General features: G+C 45.3%; 1 protein-coding gene across 1 annotated transcript in view; it reads right to left on the bottom strand.

The window, feature by feature from the left end:
- Window positions 1-3,702: 3,702 nt before the first annotated feature.
- The window catches only part of LOC306928392 (protein furry homolog), a 94,118-nt gene continuing 72,495 nt past the window's right edge, over window positions 3,703-25,325 (bottom strand). The window contains exons 45-67 of the mRNA XM_079508448.1: window positions 23,874-24,061; window positions 23,433-23,527; window positions 22,516-22,717; window positions 21,821-22,042; window positions 20,274-20,472; window positions 19,971-20,068; window positions 19,519-19,689; window positions 19,207-19,347; window positions 17,249-17,443; window positions 16,390-16,554; window positions 15,246-15,320; window positions 13,809-13,979; window positions 10,689-10,889; window positions 9,851-9,985; window positions 9,089-9,303; window positions 8,629-8,833; window positions 7,986-8,135; window positions 7,146-7,244; window positions 6,846-6,929; window positions 5,642-5,752; window positions 5,159-5,394; window positions 4,733-5,002; window positions 3,703-3,824 (exon numbers count right to left, since the gene is read on the bottom strand). Coding sequence (XP_079364574.1) covers window positions 4,744-5,002; window positions 5,159-5,394; window positions 5,642-5,752; window positions 6,846-6,929; window positions 7,146-7,244; window positions 7,986-8,135; window positions 8,629-8,833; window positions 9,089-9,303; window positions 9,851-9,985; window positions 10,689-10,889; window positions 13,809-13,979; window positions 15,246-15,320; window positions 16,390-16,554; window positions 17,249-17,443; window positions 19,207-19,347; window positions 19,519-19,689; window positions 19,971-20,068; window positions 20,274-20,472; window positions 21,821-22,042; window positions 22,516-22,717; window positions 23,433-23,527; window positions 23,874-24,061 — 3,617 coding nt within the window. The 3' untranslated portion in view covers window positions 3,703-3,824; window positions 4,733-4,743. The remainder of the gene's footprint in view (window positions 3,825-4,732; window positions 5,003-5,158; window positions 5,395-5,641; window positions 5,753-6,845; window positions 6,930-7,145; window positions 7,245-7,985; window positions 8,136-8,628; window positions 8,834-9,088; window positions 9,304-9,850; window positions 9,986-10,688; window positions 10,890-13,808; window positions 13,980-15,245; window positions 15,321-16,389; window positions 16,555-17,248; window positions 17,444-19,206; window positions 19,348-19,518; window positions 19,690-19,970; window positions 20,069-20,273; window positions 20,473-21,820; window positions 22,043-22,515; window positions 22,718-23,432; window positions 23,528-23,873; window positions 24,062-25,325) is intronic.

Raw genomic sequence — 25,325 nt, forward strand, 5'->3', positions numbered from 1 at the left:
AGGAAAAGAAAAACAGAACATACCCGCGTGAGCTTAAAGCTCCCTTTTGAACCTTATCTCATACAAACATATCTTTCAGATAAAATATGATTCTGTTAATAAATAGGCCTATTTCAAACTCACCTCATACAGAACACAAGGAGATGCATGCATGGCAGTTACAATTGGCTTGAACCAAGAGAACATTAACATCAATATAAAAATTAAGTCGAATGAGTGTTGACTTGATATAAATAGGCAAAGGATAGTTTATACAGCAACGGGGTAAATAATATCGCTAGACAGAGGAATTGTGGGGCCGACTGACTGAGGGGGAATTGTCGGACTTAAGAACAGTAGTAGCACAACGTTACTCTTTGAACATGGATGGCAGGCGCTGAATGTCAGCATGTTTCCCTTAAAAGTGTATCTGTAACTAAGTACCACACGCACACACACACACACACACACAAATATGTGCTACAGAGTACGTGACCACTGAGACTCGATCATCGACACGATATGACAAGAGAAAAAGACAAAATCAAAATAAATGTCCGGCCGTGAACATGCAGCATCCTCTTGCATGATGTGAACACGGTATACAAGTAAGGACGGTCAACACGTCACAGAAGTGTAGGACAGCGACGGACGTTACAGCGTGCGCCGTACACTCGCTACTCGATGCTACCACAAAGTCATCACAACGCGGCGGCGGTCGGTTGGCGTGTACACTTGTGCACAGGGAAGAACAGCATGATTAAAACACTGTACCGAAGAATCATGTTGGTACCGTTAAGTCTACAGAGCTGGTTTCACCGATAACACAAGCTAAGTATAAACAGAGCAAAGGACAGCGTAAGGTTGAATATTCTGCATCCGACTCTTTCATCAGTCTTCTATCAGTCAGTCAGGGGTGTGTTAGGGGACAGAAAACAGTCTTCTATCAGTCAGTCAGGGGTGTGTTAGGGGACAGAAAACAGCCTTCTATCAGTCAGTCAGGGGTGTGTTAGGGGACAGAAAACAGACTTCTATCAGTCAGTCAGGGGTGTGTTAGGCCAGTTAGGGGACATAAAACAGGCTTCTATCAGTCAGTCAGGGGTGTGTTAGGGGACAGAAAACAGTCTTCTATCAGTCAGTCAGGGGTGTGTTAGGGGACAGAAAACAGTCTTCTATCAGTCAGTCAGGGGTGTGTTAGGGGACAGAAAACAGTCTTCTATCAGTCAGTCAGGGGTGTGTTAGGGGACAGAAAACAGATGCGGTACAGTAGAAAGCATTCATCTCATTTGGGCCATCATGCATTGCACTTTCCCCTCCCATCATCATTAAAAAGGACTTTCTCAAACAGTAGACTCAAAACAATCTGAGAGAAGGAGGGATTCCAGCGTTTGGCCTCGGGCCCTGTGTCCTTGAAAGTGACGCCCCTTCCTTCTCTCAACAGTAGCAAAAACATAACAGCAAAATATCCCCATCCCTTCTGTAAATCCCCCCCTCATAGTGAAAACTAAACTTAGTGCAAGAACGACATGTGAATTCAACCAGCGAGGGGTTTTGTGGTTGCTCTGTGTCCGTCCGGTTACGGGGCCGGTTCCCTCGCTGTATATCCAGTGGTAATACCAGCTACGAGACACCTTCCTGAGCTCCTTTCCTTGCTTCCTTCAAAAGCACTGGTTCTCAACATTGTGTCTTGGGACCAACAGGACGAGTCTGTAATTCAGAAAATGTAGAAATGGAACCAAATGGACCCTTACGGGTGTGTAATTCTGAGAGTGTATGAATGGAACCAAACAAAACCATATTTGTACACTCTCAGAGTTCAATTAATAGTTGAGGATTTTACGAAGTAGACTGGGATAGCAGAGAGGGCAAAATTGTATCAAATCCGTGGGCCTAATGGATATCAAACTGCAGGGTCCTCGAAATAAATGTAAAAAAAGTTCGAGAAACACTCTTCTGAAGCACAGTCAGTCCTTTTCACATTCACCTTCAGTGCTTGTGGGAAGGCAGGCTTAGGACGGGTCAGGTGTGTTCGTAAGGACCTCGTCAGTGGAGACATTTGGGCGATGACCCTCCTCAAGCAGTGTTCAGCATGTTAATGTCAAAGTAAGTAGCAGCGCTAAGCCTTCAGACAGACAGAGATCTATATAAGGTCTGGTATATATAGTCTTTATATCAGCAGGTCCAAGCTTCCTTGTTACTGAGCAGGTCCAAACTGTACCGTAGCAGACAGTACATCCCGTTGGTTCTCAAAGTCAGGTCCAAGGACCCTCAGGGTTCATTTCAGGAGGACCCTGACTACAGGTCTGGAACTCTGAGAGCGTTCAAATGGAACCAAATGGACCTGTCACAGGTTGGTCTGGTTCCATTTATACACTCCGAGAGGTAAAATGTTTGAGAACCGCAGGTATGAGCCCATTCCACTCTGAGAAAGAAAGCCGTTTCTGGGATAATGTCACTTCTCCATGCAGCGTTTTGAGGGTTTGGTCATTGTCATTTCAGACGTTTGGCTCTAAAAGGTCCGGTCAGGCTTGGTGATCCTCAGGTCATAGGTCATAGGTCCGGTACTGAAAAAACAACAACCTTTTGTACTATTTTCAAGGTATGTTTCAAAATACACAACAAATGGCCAATATTGAAATATATTTTGAACTCGGGAAATAGATTTTCACAATACATCTTTGACACACTGTGTAGTATAATGTAAGCATATTATTTAAGCACTTAAACCCTCTATACTTGAGTCAAACAGACCCGAGTTGGCTCTGTACTTGGTCTGCTCTTGTTTCTATCTACACCAAGTCTCTTCGACAGAAATAGCCGAGCATGTACATTGTACACTGGCTATTTCTGGCAAATGTTCCCTCAGAAAAGGGTGAAGGTGGGGGGCTTTAAGTAGTCAAATATTTTGAAAGTAACATGCCACTTATTTTTTCCTTGTTTTGGGTATCTCATGTCTGAACGTCAGACGGTTTGTCGTTGTGGAGCCCCCCTGCGTTGAGCAGGGGCAGAGCGGCGTTCCCCACCTTCCTCAGGTAGCCCTCCCCGAGGGAACAGCAACACCCCCACGCTGCCGCCTCGCCCTGGGTTGGGGGCCGGGGCCGCAGAGGTGGGTGTGGCAGGGGACCAGAGCGGGGAGAGGGATCAGGACCCTTGGTCAGGACGACGCCCGGGTCTCGGACCACAGGGGGCGGGCCAGAGTGTTGGTACGGAGCGTCGGGGAGGTGGCGGGACCCCCGGGACTGGATGACGATGGGGGGCGGTGCGTCGGAGCGCCTGGGCTCCGACGCCACGGTCTGCAGAAACGACGGCGGGTGTGCGTTGCCGTGTGCGTGCAGCAGGGGGCGCATTGTGTGGGAAGGAGAACAACTTGTCCACCAAGAACCCACATTATCATCAGCGCTCTCGTCGTCGCAGTAATGCTCGTCCGGGTGTCGTCGCTGCTCGTTAAACCGTGCGCCTCCGGGCCCCGGGGGCGTCGGGCTCAAGAACAGGTTTGGGGGTTTGTCGGGGAAGTCTACGCCGGTGGACGTTGAAGAGGAGGGAGGATGGACGGTGGTCGGCGTTAGGTCAGGCTTTCGGTGCGGGCCTGACGACGGGGAGGTTGGAAGGTCCTTCTGGACTAAGAACCTCCTGGGGGAGCGATGGCTGCAGGAGGACGTGAGCAGGAGGTGCAGGTACGAGGGAGCCATCGGGTCTCCTATGGCTGCCGTGGCCTGGAGGCAGCGGGGCGGCTTGGCTGTGGTGAGACTGCACTCAGGAGGCCTGGAGGTGGAGGAGGCTTCGGAGGGATGGTGGAGGCTAGCGGTGGAGTTGGAGGAGGAGGTGTGGGTGTCCGCGGTGGGGGGCTCCTCCTGTAGTTGGGGTTGTCACAGTTATTACATAATCGGCTAATCACATTTATTTGAGATAATCACAATTATTTTGTCATAATCGTCATAATCGTTTCCATGTTGAAAGATGTTCATACAAGAAAAAATCACACCCGTGTGAACTGAGTGGTGTAAGGTCTTATATAGACTGATCAGCTGTGGTCTGACGTAATGAAATCACACCCGGGTGAACTGGGTGACCGTAGCAACCATGCTCATTTTTTTAGCACAGACAGACAGACAGACTAACAAAGCCAGTCGTAGGAGTGGTTTACACCACTCAAAAACGTATAGCAAGCTTGTAGATCAGCTATTTCCGCTATTCTTTTTGTTGCTTTTTTAACCCTAGAACACTAAACCCGGGTGATTTTCATTCGGACAATGATTTTCATAATGTTGCTGATTTCTGAGGTGGGAGGGTCCTTGGGTAGCTTCATGGTTCTCAGTGACATCATAGAAGGTAGGTTTGTTTCCCTGCCCACATCCCTGTTTTTGTCTACAGGCAGTACAGATGTACAGAGATTTGGTGCATTTATAGTTATATTGTGACAGTAATGTAATTACTATTCATATTAAATGTTCCAATTTCCAGAGCCATCTAAAAGAAGAGTTGCGATATTGAGGGGGCAGAAAACAGCCCGGTCAAGTGGTTCATGTACTCGTGCGAGCCCATAGACTCTAATGCATTCCGTAAACCTCCGGTTATCCCTATGCTCAATAGAAGTCTATGTAGAAGAGCCGCCATTGGACTGGCCCCATGAAGTGAACAGAGTTTGCGTAACTTACTCTATGGCTCTGCCAATTTCCAACGGCGAAAACACAATTAAATCGTCAACCACATTTATTTGTGTGATGATGAATCGTCAACTTAAATGTGCCCTCACCCGTGGTCCTGTCAGAGGCTGGTGGCGGAGGCGCTGGAATCGGGGAGGTAGGTGGTGACCACGCGGTAGCCCTGCGCGCGGCGGATCATGTCGCGGATCTCCCCGTTGAGCTCCAGCAGCTTGCAGCAGATGAGGCTGAGGTCCTGGCGGGAGCCCACCAGGGCGATGGTGCCCGTCTGGCCCAGCGTCTGGTGGCGGAAGTACACGTTGAGCAGTGTCTGCACCTCGCTCTCTGAGCCGCCGCCGAAAACGCCGTCGGGCCACTGCCTCCTGGTGGTGGTGGTGGGGGTGGGGGGGGACAGGTTAACGATTTAATAATACAAACACTGGGTCGGGACCCAAGGTTGGGTCGTGGATGTATTTTTATGGGTCCCCTTATTTCTTTTTTCCAACATTTTGTTTTTAGGTCCACCATCCCTCCCTCACCTGCACTCCTGGATGTAGCGGACGGCCTTGGTGAACTCCTGGTTCTTCAGACAGTCCAGGATGGCCTGCACGGCCTCCTCCGAGCTGCTGAAGCTGGGCACGGCCATGGCCGCCACCTGGGCGGCGTGGGCGCTGGCGTGGGCCAGGTGCGCGTGCTCCAGGTCAGAGGCCACGGCCGCCTCGGCCGCCTGCAGGCTGCTCTTCAGGTCCGTCAGCTCCCGGGACATGTTCAGCAGCTGGACGGGACAGCACAGGAGGCGAGGGTCAAGATTCAAGGAGTTTTCAAGGAGTGTGTGTGTGTCTGTCTGTCTGTCTGTCTGTCTGTGTGTGTGTGTGTGTGTGTGTGTGTGTGTGTGTGTGTGTGTGTGTGTGTGCGTGCGTGCGTGCGTGCGTGCGTGCGTGCGTGCGTGCGTGCGTGCGTGCGTGCGTGCGTGCGTGCGTGCGTGCGTGCGTGCGTGCGTGCGTGCGTGTGGTGTTACGTACCTCGGGCACGGCGCTGATGGCATGCACCTGGCCAATGAGCTTACAGTAGGACTGGAAGAGCAGCAGCAGCTGGAAGTGCAGCTTGTACAGACGCTGACACAGCTCCAGTTGCTAAATACACGGGAACGGAGAGGAATGGCGTCAGATCCATGGATTAGCGTACGCGCGCGCACGGCGCACGCACACACACACACACTGTTGCGTCACTATGTTTAAATTTTTTATGTGTTTTCCATTTTCAGGAAAGTAACGGTTTTGGACATACAAGGTTTCCACCCGACAGCAACGATCAACTCTACACGTGTGAATATGAAATGTACAAATATTAAGGGGACGTGTCTACTGAGGCTGTCCCCCCCCGGCTGAAAACACCAAAGGGCTCGCCTAAAAAAAAGTTATTTCAGCTCAATCTTCAAGCAGCTTCAAACAAAAAAACGCAAAATAAATGCACAGCGCTACACAACGCTGCTGGTGTTTCCAAAAACACGGCGCTCCCGCTTTAAATTCAATTCAGAACATACGGTGCACTCACTCACTGGACACGGCCCCTAACGGTAGAAGCTATAGCAAAGTAAACAAGCAGTTTGATGGACAGAAGCAGCTACAGTATCGCTTTAAGGCAGTGACTTGAAGAAAAGGTGGAAGAGACACTTACTGCCAGAGACTCCATTTGCTACACGGCAACGCACGCACAGCGAGAGAGGAGGAGGTTAGCGGGTGTGAGAGAGAGAGCGAGTCAGAAAGGAAGACAAACAGGTCAATCAAACTCATGCTTGGTATGAAATACACGGCAAAACAAACACAGTTACTGTAGGCCCGCAAACCCTGTCTGATTCAATTAGTACTCTGTAATCATAGCAGTCAAGTCAGCACATGCAGAAGAGAGCAAACACTCCAATATGATGATTCATACACAGACAGACAGATAGATAGATAGATAGATAGATAGATAGATAGATAGATAGATAGATAGATAGATAGATAGATAGATAGATAGATAGATAGATAGATAGATAGATAGATAGATAGATAGATAGATAGATAGATAGATAGATAGATAGATAGATCGATCAACCAATAAGACAATAGTTAAAATCCCCAGGGTTAAGTGTTTGTTTAAAAGTATTGGAGAGTGTGATAGATTCAAAGTTGAACTCAGGAACTCAGTACAGTACATGCATAGTGATGAATAATGTTGACTGACCTTCTCCTCAGAGTCTCCTGGCTGACAGGTGACCACTCCCTCGCCAGCACATCTGGGAAATGTGTCCTTACAGTTCCTCAGCCACTGGAGGGCAGCAGAAAGTATTATTATTTTTATTTTATTTTATCACCAATTAGATAATAGACACTCGATAAGACCTTCGGGGTTGTTTGGTCTTCCCTGTACAGCTAATTATAATAATAACAGCACGTGATTACGGCATTCATTATATTCTGTAATTGTAGTTTCTACAGAAAAAAACTAACAATTGAAAGCGCTGGAGTGCATTGAGTTTCATACCGACACAGCAGACTCCTCTCTGGTGTTGTACGTGTCCAAGTACTCCTGAAGCTCTAACGCGCTGAACTTCATCTTCTCCAGGAGACCATAGGACATGATCTGGAGAGAGGAGAGGAGAGGAGAGGAGAGGAGAGGAGAGGAGAGGAGAGGAGAGGAGAGGAGAGGAGAGGAGAGGAGAGGGTAGAATAATGGAATGAAAATGACCCCATATACATGGCCTATACTTGTGCGCAAGCAGAGCGCGCAAGTACTGCTATTATCTATTTATCTATTACAACTGCTGTTCTAAATCCTTTAGCCCCGTTATTGACCTTATACCAACCTTGAAACATACCGTAGTTACGTCACCATCAACAGCCAATAAGGGACCACCATTCTTACCCCGACATACATTTACATTACATTTACACAAACTATTTTGTGTAAATGTAAGAGACTTGGTGTACTGTAGGCTGAAAAAGAACGCACCGGGTACAGTTTAACTCGGGCCCGTACAGAGCACAGAGGGTCTATAACTAAGTGGTGACATTGATGGACATCCAAAAATCAGAGCATGCTCTGATGAAGGCTGCATAGCCGAAATGCGTAAGCGTTCCTTTTTGGTGTGTGCCAATAAAGAAATGGAAATGTGAGTACTTTGTCCGCCATTTATTTAATTTTTGGATGTGCTTGTGGTTTAGCACTCCACTGAAAACCATTGCTGATGCGCAACCTCTTTTTCTCATTTAAGAGCATTCTGGGGCATCCCTGGACTTGCATCAAGGCACCGTAGGGTGCCACGGCACCCACTTTGAGAAACCCTGGTGTACACTATGCACCGCCGCTACACACTGTACTTACAGTGTCTGCGTCGATGTAGATGGTGGGGCAGTCGGAGCACGTGGTCAACATCTGCGAGGAGCGCACAAACTTTGTCCCTATTCCTCTCAGTCCCTCTCCCATGTAGGTGGCCGCGTCTGTGGTCAGCGAGCAGAACTTCCCCTGGATGTTCTGAAACAGAGAGGGGGAGGGGTGGTCATGATGGAGAGAAAGAGAGCCGCACCGCAGAGTAAGATAGAGGTCAATCTGGGAACCCATCGGCAACAAAAAGGTTTGTTTCCATTTGAATTTGCATCTGGGGTCAGGGAGGAGAACACATGGAAGGTGTAAACGTGTAAACAGTACTATATGTAGTGTACTATACTGTACTGTGTACCTGGAACATCGAGGAGAACACATGGAAGGTGTAAACAGTACTATATGTAGTGTACTATACTGTACTGTGTACCTGGAACATCGAGGAGAACACATGGAAGGTGTAAACAGTACTATATGTAGTGTACTATACTGTAGTGTGTACCTGGAACATCGAGGAGAACACATGGAAGGTGTAAACAGTACTATATGTAGTGTACTATACTGTACTGTGTACCTGGAACAGCGAGGAGAACACATGGAAGGTGTAAACAGTACTATATGTAGTGTACTATACTGTAGTGTGTACCTGGAACAGCGAGGAGAACACATGGAAGGTGTAAACGGCACACGAGCCGTCCGAGTCGGTGACCAGCGTGTTGATGTGACAACGCCACGCCTCCTCGGCGTCGTCACACACCGCCGGCTGGAACGCCGCCAAGATGGCGGAGAAGAACGGCGAGGGGGGAGGGGGGAAGCCCAGGTCCTCCAGGTCATCCACGTCGTCACGGAGGCTGTCGCCGCGGAGACAGGGGAGAGACAAACAAAAAGATCACACCAGTGTGAAGTGAGGGGCGCGCGCTCTTATTATCATACATCACATTCCGTGCTTGCAGGCCTTTTAGGGCAGCTCAGCGTAGAACCATTATGTTTTCATTAAGTGCAAGAACAGAAGAACCGCGGGGGGCGAGTGGTCAGCGGGAAAACATAAATACAAATAAATGGGGATGAGCGTGTTTTGGGGGTGAGTGTTCCGGACGGTCACCTACCTGGGCAGACAGTTGGGGTCCAGGAAGCCCAGGGGAGGCTGACAGATGTGGGGGTTGAGCAGGCGATCCCCCGGGGGCGTGGCGGGGGGCAGCTCCAGGGTGAGACTCTCCCCACAGTCTGAGCCCTGAGGCAGCTCTGCAGCGCTGAGAGACAACTCATCATCCTGGAGCCCCGAGCCTCCCCCCGAGTCCTCATCCTCCACACACACACTCATCTAGAGAGAGAGAGAGAGAGAGAGAGAGAGGTGTTTACTGTGTGTACTGCACATTCATCTATGCACAGATGCTTAATTTAGGAAGATATAGCCCATCCCCAGCTTCGCCACTAGGTGTGAAACAGTACGCAAATGGTCTCCTAAGTGGGTGCCGTCTGACGTCAGATCTTGCCAACGTCCTATGATTCACGTTGCTAGTCAGAATGTTCGGACAATTGTGTGCCATGTAAAAAATGGGTGATATATTTAGTCCAATGACCACAGGGCTAAAGAATGGGCCAGGAGATATGTTCACGTTCACTTCTCCAACTGCAATTAATAGACTCACGACCTACTTCTGGTCTCCTAAACAGGCCAAGCACCTACCTCACACAGATACGGGAAGTGAAGGCTGGATAGGCTGTCTTGTCTTTGCTATTTGTAGTGTAGTGTGTTTGTAGTGTGTGTGTGTGTGTGTGTGTGTGTGTGTGTGTGTGTGTGTGTGTGTGTGTGTGTGTGTGTGTGTGTGTGTGTGTGTGTGTGTGTGAGTGCGTCCACTCCTCCTCACCCTCAGTCCTAGCTGGTCATCATGCAGCGCCCCCTGTGGTGGGGTGGTGGCGTTGAAGGACGGCGGGTCAGCAGAGTTAAACGACGTGGAGAGAGAGTCCGTGTGATTGGTCTCCTCTGAGGGGGAGGGGTTGGTCTGCACCACAACCAAACAATACACCCAGTTTCAGTATAATTGGTACTGATCAATTTATTATTGCTGAATTCATACTATTTATATTTAATTTAGACAACTGATCCACAATCGAACAATATTTTGTTAGTACGTTGGGCATTTATATGAATGTATTTATTATTGATTTCCTTTTTCTGTAAGTCTCTGCGATAGAACTCCAAACACATGGAATTAAGCTATATTATCTTATCTTTTGTTTTGTTTTATCCTTTTGACAAAAATGAACACATACATAGTATTACATACGTATGTGTTTCATGTAAATGCATATCATCTCTGTCGGGTGTAAACCTCATTATGTCCAAAACGGTTACTTTTCAACTTCAAAAACAGCAAAAGTAGCAGATCTACACGTTTGAATCGTGGCGCGAAGCGATGTGTTTTGAGCATTTACTTTGGATCTGCTACTTTTGATACTTTTGTGTGACACTGTAGTGTGATCAAGTAGGGCGTTATTAATTTACGAAAAAGTAAAAATATGCAGATAAGAGTTTTCCTTCTGCCCCGACAGCAACGAAATACAAACATCAATCAATCAATCAAACTATAGACCAAGCATCAAGAGATAAAATAATTCGGAGATCCGATTTTGCACACACACTTGATGCTGGTCCAGAATGCAGGATTTAGTTTGTTTTAATCATGTGACTCAGAGTAAACATACAAGCTGTGAGTGAGACAGGCTCTGGCTGGTGGACGACTCCTCTTCCTCGGAGGACTCGTCAGAGTCGTGCAGGGGGTCCTCGTGGCCCCCCAGGCTGGGGGTGGAGCCAGAGTGCTGGCTCTCCTCCAGCAGGTCCCCGAGCTCCATGCTGTCCAGGGACCGCCGGCGCACGCCCCAGTTGAAGTTGTCCACGCTCTCTCCCTGTGACACACACACACACACACACACACACACACACACACACACACACACACACACACACACACACACACACACACACACACACACACACACACACACACACACACACACACACACACACACACACACACACACACACACACACACACACACACACACACACACACACACACACACAGAGAAACACACACACCACTGAATCTCACTGCCTTGGACATGGACATGTTCTCATATTAACGCCTGGCTTAGAGGAGTACTTCACCCAAAAAATGACTTTCAATTACACACACCCCATGAAGCCTTGAATTTATGTAGATTTTGTTGTTTCCTAAGCCAATAATCAGTCAGTAGGAGACTGCCGGTCATCAAATTATTAGCCTGCCCCACCAAGTGTGATTTCTGGTCTAGAGGGGCGGATTCAAATTTGCCGGCGAAAACAGCCAGTGGATCCTAATGGTGCACCCGCCCCCCCCCCCCCCCCCCTCCCCTGGAGCGACGCCCCTCTGCACCGTTATTGGTTAGAGAAACAAGGTTCACTGCCACTCCTAGACCAGATTTCCTGGCTTGTTCGCCCAGGCTTGTTTTCTTTCTTTTGAAAACAAAAAGTCTAAGGTCCCCGAGGCTATCAAATGATTGGCAAAATATCCATGAATTCAAGGCTTCTGTAATTGATAGAAAATAAGTCATTTGTACTCCTTTAAGCACACTTTCATAAAGGTTGTAGAACCCACATTTCCTCTCAATGCTGCAAACAGACAGCAGTGCAGTGCAGGTATCCCATTTCCATCTTTGTGCTTTGCAGACTAACAACACAGCAACATAAGCCTCTCCATTTTCCCACAGCCAGCAATGTGCAGACATTTCATATTTCACTGGGTCACTTAATTCAAATCAAACGAGCGATCGAGTAACAGAACAGAAGGGTTGTCATTCTTTGATAACAGGCAAAACAGACAGGGTTTCTGGAATTAACTCATTGCATAGGAGTTTGTGATTTGGATTCCCAGTGGTGTGTCAGCATATGATTTACTTATAGTCTCCTTTCCTTCTCTATTGCCTCCATAAATCTCATATAATTTATGTAATGTATAATGTTACAGGCAGAAGCCCGCCTGCCTGGCATGGGGCCTTTTGAGAGCGCTAGGAACCGGAAGAGAAGTACAGTAGAGACGGCTAATATGGTATCGTCTGTCGCCTGATGTTAATGCTTAAAAATCAACCTGAATGCTTAGAATCCACGTTCACATTAACCACTTAAGCCCTATATACTTTGTTGTACGAACTTCGACAAATAGTGAAACTTGTCGAGCTACAAGCTCACGTGTATATCTTCTATTGTCACTATTTGAGTAAACTTTGAAATTTGTCAAAAATGTTAATGAAAAGGATAAATGGCAAATTTTCACTTATAATGAATGACATGTCCAAAATAGAGACAGTAGGTTGAACGTGTTTAAAATAAACCTGAACGCTGAGAATACATACATTTTTGATTCACAACATGTTAATGTCCCACAAAACAGTCAATCACAACTAGATGATTCCCATCGACACACACAGTGTAAATACTACTACAAACACACACACATGGATGTGTGTATGTGTAGCACCACCTCCACCACAACCACCACCACCAACACCACCTGTGTGTGAGCCGAGGGGGTTTATCAAAATGCATTTGGGTGAATGAATGAATTGTAAGCCAAAAAAAAAAACTGTACAGTCAAATTTGAATTGACTATTGTCAATACAGGCTAGGGTACGGGCTAGTGCCTAAAATCCTTAAATTCTACCCATTCAGCTGGTTGCGCAGTGAACCTTCAACACACTGTGCAAACACAATGCAATTTAAAGCTACAAGACCTGGACTTATTTGAATGAACAAACTGTTATTTTAAACAATCGGTTATTAGAGAGGTAATTTAATGATGTAGTTTGGATATCGTTGCAATTACCTCTCTCAATAGTTACCACTGCCAGAAATGCACAATTACATCCCACAATTACATCTCAGCCGGTCAGCGTTTAAGAGACTAAGGTCTAATTCAGACCGCTGTGATTTTCCTTTGCAACTTGTGCTTAATGCTTCATTTATGCTCAATTGTACCACAGTGTATAATAGTCTGTCTACAGGCTCACAACGTGTTGCGGATATTGAGGCGTTGTGAGCTTGTAAATCGGCTATAAGACTTGAAGCTGAAAATAAGTTTGTCACAATTTGTCACAATAAAATTGTCACAATTATTTGGTCTGAACTAGCCTTAACCCGTGAGAAAAGCATGCAGTGATTATGAACAGAAATAAATACAGACAGCAACAATAGAGCTCTGATACAAGATACTATAGTGCATAAAACAACTCACCTGAAGCTCCTATAGGCAGCACAGCAGACAGACAGACAGACAGACAGACAGACAGACAGACAGACAGACAGACAGACAGACAGACAGACAGACAGACAGACAGACAGACAGACAGACAGACAGACAGACAGACAGACAGACAGACAGACAGACAGACAGACAGAGTTAGACAGAGAGACACATAGTTAGAGAGAGAGTTAGTCAGAGAAAGAAGTACAGGGACAAAGTGAGAGAGAGAGATCAAATCAACATATTAATGGTAAAGAAAGACAGAGGGATAAAGTGACACATGCATTCAGTGTAAAAGGGTCAAGAAAAGAAACAGAGAGAGTCACAAAAGTGGAAGTGCTGTTGTCACCAATAAAATGTGTCTTTCACACTGGAGTTGTATTACAATGTCACTCCCCAGGAATAATGCTAACGTCATTTTACATTCTGACATAATGCAATGCAATGCTGTGTGCGTGTGCGCGTGTGTGTGTGTGTGTGTGTGTGTGTGTGTGTGTGTGTGTGTGTGTGTGTGTGTGTGTGTGTGTGTGTGTGTGTGTGCTCTCACCTCTCCGTCCTCCAGCTCCACGTCCAGGAAGTCAAAGTCTCGGAACACTCTGAACTGCTGTTCGCTGGCCGTGTCGTCCAGCGTGTCCTCTCTGGTGCCGCCGTCGTCCGACGACACGCCGCTCTCCCGCACCTCCATCATGTCCAGGTCTCCACAGGACGAGAAGATCACCTGCGGAGAACAATTACACATTGGATTGTTATTATGGTTGTTTATATCTAATCATTTACAGTGCATATGTAATACATTATGATATGTAATTTGTCTTGTGACCACCGCGCTCTGCCTTATGGTGTGTTCAGTGTTGAAGGCTGGATTGCCAAAACGTCTGTCATCCGATGTTATAAAGAATATTAAAAACAAAAATGCAGTCTTGGTGTGTGCGACCCATCACCTTCCTTTCAATACATTATGATATGACAGGATATTTGGTAGCCAAGATGTGTATTTTTTATGTTACCTGTTATCTGTTATTTACTTTTGTGTGACATTGTAGTATGACAAGGACCCGGATATAGAAACAAGACCGCAATGATTTGTTTTTGGTGCTATCCCTTTTAGACCAAGGGCTCTATTTTCATCCATGCTAAACCCCTTATCCTTAAACTACTTTGCCTTTTTTTATTTTTTTTACTATTTTGAAAAACATTTTTGAATAGTTAAAATAGCCAATCTACAAGCTCACAACGTGTCGATGTAATTGGCTATTTTAACTATTCCATTTTTTTTTTTCAAAATAGTAAAGGGAAAGGGGTTTAGCATGGACGAAAATAGAGTGTTTGACTGTACTCTGTTGCTGTAGAGCATTAAATTACAAACTAAAAAGTACAAATATGGAGATGTGATTTCTGCAAGACAGCGACCATATATACTTTTTTCATAAATTCACACCCTACTTCATACTACATAGTCACACAAAAGCATCAAAAGTAGCAGATGCACAAGATCAAAAGGCTTGTAGATGTGCTATTAATTATACTATTACCATATATCTCCTCACATCAGAACAATTAGGTTAAAAATGGGCAAAGTAGCCATGTTTCAGAGCCAGAGCCAGACTCGAGCATCTTATCAAAGTAGCCATGTTCCAGAGCCAGACTCCAGCATCTTATCAAAGTAGCCATGTTCCAGAGCCAGACTCCAGCATCTTATCAAAGTAGCCATGTTTCAGAGCCAGACTCCAGCATCTTATCAAAGTAGCCATGTTTCAGAGCCAGACTCCAGCATCTTATCAAAGTAGCAATGTTCCAGAGCCAGACTCCAGCATCTTATCAAAGTAGCCATGTTTCAGAGCCAGACTCCAGCATCTTATCAAAGTAGCCATGTTTCAGAGCCAGACTCCAGCATCTTATCAAAGTAGCAATGTTCCAGAGCCAGACTCCAGCATCTTATCAAAGTAGCCATGTTTCAGAGCCAGACTCCAGCATCTTATCTTACCGATGGATTCTTGGTGAGTCCCACTTCTTGTCCGCATAGTGACAGAACGTTCACCAGCTTCTCTCTGGTCCGCTTCTGCACACAGAGAAAAGTTCACAAGGAAGGAAGAACACATGTCGTGATCACATTGTTGTTGTCAGGCTTCTCCATTTAACCTTTTGTGTTATGTGAAGGTTTCCACCAGACAGCAGTGATATCATTACTGCATTTCAATTGGAGGTCTCACTAACCTGTTGCTCGCCTTCCACACTGTTACCATCTCGACTTTACCGGCCGTGAACACTTTCAAATGTGTAGTTATTATTTCCAACATAGCCGCTTGAACCAAACTATCCATGACAGCCAGAGAGAAGAGCTCTTTTAAGCTTAAATCCTTTAATGCGACCTTAGATTAGACATATCTGCTAGCACAGACTGCATATATCCCCGCCCCACAAAAGCGGCAAATTGCCTCGTCCTAATTCGCCCGACTGTCACTTTTCATGTAGCGCAAAGCCAAAATGTGCCCAAATACGTAGGTGATGAAATGTCTGGCTTTTAGAAACTAGGTCACCTGGCTCACGCCAACAGTATGGACATTTTACCACAGAGAGAGAAGTAACACTTGCAATATTAACTCCAACTCCAACGGTCTTTTTATGTTTGTGTATTGTGTGTACTGTTATTGACGGTTATGTGTAGTATATATCAAGTACTTGAGGCAAGAATTACGCTGACGTGGCTTCTAGATTTGCTTCTCCCCAAAAGCTCTTGAACATAAGATGGAAGACATTCAATGATGATAGTGAAGCGGCACTATGTAACTTTTTTTAATGAATCAAATTTCTGCTGTTCTACACACGGCCAACCAGGTGAAGAAATCCCAGATTGAGGCTTTAACCTTTGCTTTTATGAAATATCCCAGACCATCAGGGTTTTATGGAAGATGCTTCAAATTCTCCAATAATCTTAAAATAATAACAGAAAATAGAGCTTGTTAATAAAATAGGCTATTGTTGCTGCACAACATGCATCCATACAACACATGATCATTGATGGCTTCTACGGAAAACAAATGACTTAACTGAATTGTGGCTGACAACTTCAATCCATGACATTGTAATGCAGTGTTTGTCCCAGCCTTACAGATGGTGTGACTGTATACCTGGGAGGACTGAGGTCGTCTCCAGCTGACCGGCACCAGCACAGTGTTGGAGTTGGATCCTGACGAGGTGGAGGAGGCGCTGCGTGTGACTGCCATGGCTCTGGCCTTCCCCTCTCTCCCTCCAGAACCCTGGAGCCCGTCGAACCGCCGCCCGATCACCGGGGTCTACCACGTACAAGACAGTACACACATTAAATACACAAAGTGAGACGAGACCAGACAGACATACAGAAGAATAGACAGAAGGATATCGTGTCTGTCGGGTGGAAATATCATATGCTCAACTGCAGAGCAGATCTACAAGCTCAAAACGCATAGCTTTGTGCCACGTTTCAAGCTTGCACATCTGCTACTTTTGTGTGATGCTGTAGTACAAGTACGGCATTAATTTACAAAAATAATTAAAAGAACATGGAGATAGGAGGTTTCTGCCCGACAGCGACAATATATAAGCTACAGTTGGGTGCCACCGATATTGTCCCTTATCATTTGACCCATTTAGGCGTGACCTCAACATTTAAAAAAATCCTTCTAAATCCTCCAGTTTTCTGAAATAAATATTTTCACGATTTTTCAAAAATAGCAGACCTACAAGCTCGTAGCGCGCCACTCGGTGGCACGCTATGAGCTTGTAGATCTGCTATTTTTCAATAGCTAAATTATAACAATGTTTAAAAAACCAAAAGGGGTTCCCACCCAAAATGGGTTAACTGTCCTTTTGCGCAGATCACGCAAACCTCAGCAAAAAGAAAAGGACAATATCGATGGCCTCCAACTGTAGATTGATTTAGATAGGATAAGACAAGATATATTCAATGATTTAAAACAGAGAAACAAAGTGTGTGTTCTGTATTGTCACCTCAGAGATGTCGAAGGTGAAGTCCAGGGTTTTCCCGGGCAGGGCCTTGTTGGCGGAGCCGTCCCACACCCTGCTGACCTCCAGGTTGGACAGGTCGCCCTGCGTGTGTGTCCCTCCGTACGCTGGGTGCACCAGGCTGGCGGAGCGAGACACCACCAGCTTCAAGATGTTCAGAGCGTCTTTCCAGTGCACCGTCTGTAGGGAGGAGAGAGAGACACACTCTGTGTAAATGGGTTATACTATACTAACATTATGACAGACAAATATTAAATTCAGCATCCATATTTTGCAGACCGACAAGCTCACAACGCGCCGCGCTGTGACGCGTTGTGAGCTTGTCGATCGGCTATTTTCAGCTAAAGCTTTCCCCACAATAAAAGAAAACATAAGTCCCTATTGTCCCCTGAGGGACAACTGCATGGGGTTTAAGTGGATAACCACAAAACCAACCAAATTCTTTGCCAAAATAGCCGATATATCCGCCATTTTTGGTGAACGATAGGGATGCTGGGGGTTAACATAAACTAAAACACAAGATGTTAAAGGTGCTGTAAGTGATATATTATTTTTTTGGTTATTTTATATTCCAATTAATCATAGCTATAGAGGATTTGTACAATAACAGGGGTCTCCCCGTCTCCCCAGCTCCCTAGAAAACAGACACATTTCATCCAATCAGGAGAGAGAACCTCACAAAGATCATTTATAATCTTGTTAGCTCATTGTTTATTTGTTTCATCACTTCCAATTTCACTTTTCTAACCTGTATCCTTGTATGAGTTCTCTCTAACCTGTATCCTTGTATGAGTTCTCTCTAACCTGTATCCTTGTATGAGTTCTCTCTAACCTGTATCCTTGTATGAGTTCTCTCTAACCTGTATCCTTGTATGAGTTCTCTCTAACCTGTATCCTTGTATGAGTTCTCTCTAACCTGTATCCTTGTATGAGTTCTCTCTAACCTGTATCCTTGTATGAGTTCTCTCTAACCTGTATCCTTGTATGAGTTCTCTCTAACCTGTATCCTTGTATGAGTTCTCTCCAACCTGTATCCTTGTATGAGTTCTCTCTAACCTGTATCCTTGTATGAGTTCTCTCCAACCTGTATCCTTGTATGAGTTCTCTCTAACCTGTATCCTTGTATGAGTTCTCTCTAACCTGTATCCTTGTATGAGTTCTCTCTAACCTGTATCCTTGTATGAGTTCTCTCTAACCTGTATCCTTGTATGAGTTCTCTCTAACCTGTATCCTTGTATGAGTTCTCTCTAACCTGTATCCTTGTATGAGTTCTCTCTAACCTGTATCCTTGTATGAGTTCTCTCTAACCTGTATCCTTGTATGAGTTCTCTCTAACCTGTATCCTTGTATGAGTTCTCTCTAACCTGTATCCTTGTATGAGTTCTCTCTAACCTGTATCCTTGTATGAGTTCTCTCTAACCTGTATCCTTGTATGAGTTCTCTCTAACCTGTATCCTTGTATGAGTTCTCTCTAACCTGTATCCTTGTATGAGTTCTCTCTCCTCCGGTTGGATCAAATTGGTACAAACAACAATAACACTTAGGTCAGTGGTTCCCAAACCTTTTCTTGTCAAAGACCCCCAAATTGACACTAATTAGCCCACGGACCCCCATTTGAAGAGATATGCCTGCAGGGACCCCCATAAGAGAACATGTTTATGGCTCTAGCAATGATTCTTAACACGTTTAATTTCAAAGACTCCCAGTTCGACATGCATATTAGTCTACGGACCCCCATGTAATTGCATTTCTATCTCTGGGACCCCAATTCATATTGTAAAATCAATGTTAATTTAACTCTCAGAGTTACAGACCCATAAGGGTCCATTTGGTTCCAAACTATAATTTAGTTGGGGACCCCCTGGAACTCCCTCAAGGACCCCTGTGGATCCCCGGACCCCACTTTGGGAACAACTGACTTAGGTAGAGTATGGAAAGCAGACCTGGACAAACTTCTCGATGGTCTTGAGGACGTCTGCGTTGAACTGTTTGACATGCACAGCCGTCAGGTCCATATGGCTGAGCAGACAGTAAATGATCTGGAGCAGAGACTGTTGCATACTGGGTAAACCCTTATCCAGTAGCTAGCATACACACACAGAGACACACAGAGAGACACAGAGAGAGAGAGAGAGAGAGGGAGAGAGAGAGAGAGAGAGAGAGAGAGAGAGAGAGAGAGAGAGAGATTTAATACACACTTTCTTGTTGATTGTGTGATGTCAGAGTGTGATGTCATAACGAGGGGTGTGTCTCACCTCGGCCATGTAGGTGACCATTTGGAGCGTGATGTCAGAGAAGGCCTCGTGGAGGTAGCGGCACACCACGCTGACCCAGGAGAAGGGGTCCCGCGTGTACGACCGGTTCTTGTACAGAGTCATCACATGGGCCAGGTGAGACAGCTTGGTGTGCTTCTCCATCAGACACACCTGGAGGGAGAGGGGGGAGCAGAATTGAGAAACAGACGTACAGTGCATGCAAACAAAAAATGTATATATCCTATTACATTTGATATTTTCCAATATATACACAAATAACACATTTTGGATGTTATATCCATGTGCTTGCTCAAAATATATCTTGAAATCAAATGATATGACATGCTTCATAATATTATTCTGAAACATGTCATAAGCATAACATGCCATAAGCATGTCATAAGCATGCCTTTCTTTTTTGAGAGCTATGTATTAGCGTGCACTGTGTATACCTGAGCGATCCTCTCGGCGCTCTCCTTACAGAACTGGTTGGGGTGTCCGAAATGCTGCACCAGGTGAGGCAGGAGACACAGCACGTTCAGAGGGAAACCTGCACACACACACACACACACACACACACACACACACACACACACACACACACACACACACACACACACACACACACACACACACACACACACACACACACACACACACACACACACACACACACACACACACAAATGCATTCAATATTCACGGAGAAAAATATAAATATTAGCATGCAAATAAAGTGTGGGCGTTGCACAAACCTATGGCCTGCGAGGTGTCGACCACGGGGACGCGCGACACGGGCGTGAGCTGACAGAAGAGCTGCAGCGTCAGGTCGTGGGTGGTCTGCGACGTGAAGCCCTTCAGCAGCAGCTGCTGCAGGCCAGAGAAACCGCTCCACCTCAGCTGGGCCTGCAGCTTCTCCAGACGCTCGCGGTTCTCCGCTCGGTCCAGGGGCACCTGCACGGGAAAGAAAGAACAAGAAAGGGGGGTTCAAGTTTTATTGGGCAGCCAAACAATGGTCAGTTTAGAGAAGTGGTTCCCAAACATTTCAGTTCGAGACCCAAGAGAGAGATTAGATGTTTCCCCGGGGCCCAAACTAGTGAAAATAGCAGATCTACAAGACTTTTTTTAGACGTTTCTTAGACGTGTTTGTTTGTTTCTTTTAAAAAGGATACAATATATATATATCATTTTTTAAATGTAGGAAAAGAAAATGAGATTTTTACTCGAGTCGTGACACATACAACTTGGCCTGTGACCCACTGTTTGATTTAGACTAGAGCAGGGGTGTCCAAACCTTTTTCAAAGGGGGCCATAATTATTAGAAAATATTAAAACACCCAAGGGCCAACTACATAATTTTGCTTCGGATTTAAACGATTATATTTAACTATCATCATCAATATTTAATATCATGGTCTTTTGTCAGGTGTGTGCTGTGAACAAAAAGTGATCTCAGCCTTTTTTCAGCCATATGTCACACCAAGCAAGCAAGGCAAAAAAAATACAAAAATAAATACAAGGGACACTGACAAATTATACCCTGGGAAATGCCCAGGTTAAAAAACTTTAATGTAAAAATGTCCCATACTTTGGGTGGGCCGTTCATAATACAATTCAGGTAGCTGCGGCCGCGGGCCGTATACAATTCGCCGCACTTTGGACACAGCTGGACAGGACTAGAGTATGCAAAGTGTTTTGAAGCCACAACACACTCAGTTGTTGTCAAATGTTGTAGCTCCTCAGTTGTTATCAACTATTGTAGTTATTAACAGATTGTTACGTTTAATACATTTCAGTTGTATTCATTTGATAATTTCAATTACCCATTCCATAAACTGTATTAACGACTTAAACCCTATTATACTTCGTTGACCGGGGTCCCCTATTTTCCCTCTAGCCCAAATATATTTGCCAAAGAATAGGTACAGTATGGTTCATGTGGTTAAGTCCCAAACAAAGGCATTCTTACACCCCAGTCTCGCATTGTGTGTTTATTTTGAACAGAAACACTGCTAGCAGTGCAACATCAGCGTAAAAGGCATGAACCCTAGGCAATTAACAGCAGGCTAGATACTCACATAAATAAAATAAAGTGCTACAAAGTCATTACCAGCCAGGTAAGCATCAAACCTAGCATCTCTCAAATGGGAGTGTTATTGTCAGATGGTGAAACTGTATAAAGAAACTGTTACGTTCAATGTTCTCAACACTTCAAATGGCGACAGGACTTATGGAATGGGGCTGTAATTCTATCCATTTCTATCCATGTGTTTCTGACGGCTCTTGTGAGCATGTCCTCTACCTTGGATAGGAGCTTGTGAACGAGGCGAAGCGACATCTGGTACTCGAACTCAAAGTCGGACTCCATGAGCGACACGGCCACCCAGAACACCGTGGCCAGTATGGACGAAGGGTGCGAGACGTGAGCGGGGTCCGACAGCACGCTGGGATCGATGCGATTGGTCGACGACGAGCAGGAGCCCGGGGTTCTGCCCGGGCGGGAAAGGCCGTGATTGTTGCAGGCCTGTGTATTAAAAACAAAGAGGTTTAAGAGGTTTAACAAAGAGGTTTATATTGTAATAGAGATGTTAATTGTATCCACACGTGAAGATCTAGACATTTTGATAGCCATAAACAACACGTTTATATTTTCAGAGGTTAACAGTACCTAAAACTTTGTGAAAATGCGTTCCCAGCATCCAACAATATAAAATGGAAATTAATGTTAAAAACAATGTTAGGGTAATTTTTATGTTCATTTTGAAAGACATGCCACATCATCTCTGTCGGGTGGAAACCCTGTATGTCCAAAACTGTTACTTAGGATTAGGAATTTAGGATTTAAATTCAAAAGGATCGAAAAGTATCAGATCTACAGGATCAAAACGCGTCGATTGTGGATCTGCTACTGTTGATCATTTTCTGTGACACTGTAACGTAAAGCATCAATTTATGAAAAAACACAAAAAGTTAAAATATGAAGAGGCTGTTCCTTGCCTGTATGCGGTCCAGCGTGGCACTGCGAGGCGGATCGCTGGGCTGACCGCCGCTCTCTCCAAACTTCTTGGGGACGGAGTAGGAGCGCTGGTGACGCTGAGACGAGAGGCCTCCGAACCCCCCAGGTCCGGGGAAGTTGAGCTGCCCCGTGCTCTTCCTGTTCATCAGCTTGTCGTTGGTGAGGAAGTCAGGCGAGGACGTCCTAATGGAGGGAACGCAACGCAGTAAAACATCCATTCCTGGACATTACTTTTTTTCTTTTCAATGTATTTTTATTGAGGCTCTGAATTTTCACAACTGTTCAATCACAAATCAATGTATATAGAACCACACTTTACATTTTTCAACACAACATAGGAAAACAACCAAACAAGTACCACAATACGGACATTACAATGCACAGACGAAAAACAAACAAAAAAAGACAAAACGAGTACACCACATTCCTGAACATTACTAAAACACATTGGATGATTTTATACTGCCTGGTGTGTGGTGCTATGTTATGATTCTGCCCGCAGCAATGCATGACAGGGTACACCGGTACAGTAATCGATCCTATCCTATCTGTGTGTCTGTCTGTATGATATTTGATGTATTACCTTATGTTTACCTTGCTTACTGTAAATCTGCCGAAGGCCTACATTTTAAAATTGTATGACCACTCAAGAACAGATGGTAAAAACTGTCAAAAGTAACCAAAAGTGGTCATAGCTCAGGAATAGAGTGATGTAGAAAAAGGTTACTATTATCGGGAAATTAAACTTTGAATTAATGTCTTTGCAGTAGTGGGCAAATGTTTTACCTATGCTATGATATATTATGTAATGTATCGTCTACTTTGTTATTATCCTATCTCATCCAGTCTTATGGACTTGGATGTACAGTATCTATTGGTTGATGGTTGATTGATGTACCTGGTCAGAGCTGCCATCAGGTCGCTGTTCTTCAGACACTCTGCTAGATTCACCACCACTGACTCCAGAGTCAGCAACACCTCCATCACATAGCCCTGGAACACGCATACACTCACACATTGAACACGCACACATGGAACATTCTCATTTGCATAGCTGCTTTATTTAGCCTGGCGCAGCCAGACTTCATCTGCCTGCACTGTATATTGCCACCCACGCAGTGCAGCACAGTGGTATATTAGTATCACAACGCGAGACTATACTTTATGTGCATATACTGTAACTAGAGGTTCGGGCCCCTACAAGGCCCTCACATTCTTCAATTAAATTCTCCCTCTTTCTCTCGCTATCATGAAACATGCTGGGAATCATCAGTGGGCCCAAAGAGATGATGCATTTTTTGGGAGAAAAAGGTCAAGGGTCAAGGTGTCTCCGTCTCACCTGTACTTCGTCTCCGTGCTCTCCCACCACCTCTACGAGGCGGGACAGCAGGTCGGAGACGGCGTGAGCGTTGATTGGCTGTTTGAGAGCTCGGAACATCTGGAAGGAGCGTCCGGCGTAGTGGCGTGACGAGCTGCACAGAGCCGTCTGGAGAGCCACGTCGCTCAGCGCCTGCTCCAGGTGGAAGTCTGAGCACGCACACGCACACACACGCACACGCACGCGCACACACACACACACACACGCGCACACACACACACACACACACACACACACACACACACACACACACACACACACACACACACACACACACACAGATTAGACAGCGGTCTGATATTGAGTTCAGCGGTTATTAAAAAAAACACACCCGTGTGAAGTGAGGGGCGCTCTTATAATTATATCATACATCATACACAACTAAATTGGTAGGCCCATCATTGGTTAGCCGATTTGCTCGTCTACATATGACGTACATTTTCCCTTCATTGTCAATGGCATTTAATGTTTGTGTTGCCACAAATTTACGTTATATTTGAGGCACATATGACCAAATTTCACCTTTCATTGTCAATGGCAAATATGAGACATGTGGGGACAAGATTTACAGCATATTTGAAGCACATATGACCTAATTTCTCCTTTCATTGAACTGAAATTAATTGAATTTATGTGATTGGTTAGACGATTTGCTCGTCTACATACTGTACTGAATTTCCCCTTCATTGTCAATGGCATTTAATGTTTTATGTCATATTTGAGGCACATATGACCTAATTTCTCATTTCATTGTCAAATATAAGACGTGTGGGGACAAAAGCTGTATATAGGAGGGGCTAGCGTCCCTCAAAAATCACACCTGTGTGAAGTGAGGGGCGCTCTTATCATCATACGTAACATAATCATACATCATCTCATTCTGGCCAATCACAATTTGCGTCCTCACTTTTCCGTCTTCACTTTTCTGTCCTTACTTTTTATCCTCAATACGTACTTTGCTCAGCCAATCAAATCATCGCTATTGGGTGCTCAGCCAATCAAATCATCACTATGGGGTACACACAGACACACAAAGCTGGGCATTGGAGGGGCTAGCGCCCCCTCAAAAAAAGAACACGCCGATGAATTCAGTGATTAACCAATCAGAATCAAGCATTCAACCACGTGTATAATAGAGCACCGAAGTCTGACGTCACTTTCAGTAGAGGGCGCCAACACACAGGTTCATGTATTTTTTAATTTGCATTGTAATCTCCATAGGGGGATTTTAGGTCGCTTCATATAAGAACTGTGTTCACACCCCGGCCTTACTGTCAGGGGAGTGGCTGTGCGTCGTTAATGATTTCCATTCATATTTGATACAGCCAGTTTCTGGAGAAAATGGAATGAATGTGGCCGCAAAAGCCTTGAAACTACATATGAAGGCAATGTCGCTGCTAATATACGTCATGC

This window comes from Electrona antarctica, assembly GCF_951216825.1.
Source record: "Electrona antarctica genome assembly, chromosome: 8".
Classification (NCBI taxonomy): Eukaryota; Metazoa; Chordata; class Actinopteri; order Myctophiformes; family Myctophidae; genus Electrona; species Electrona antarctica.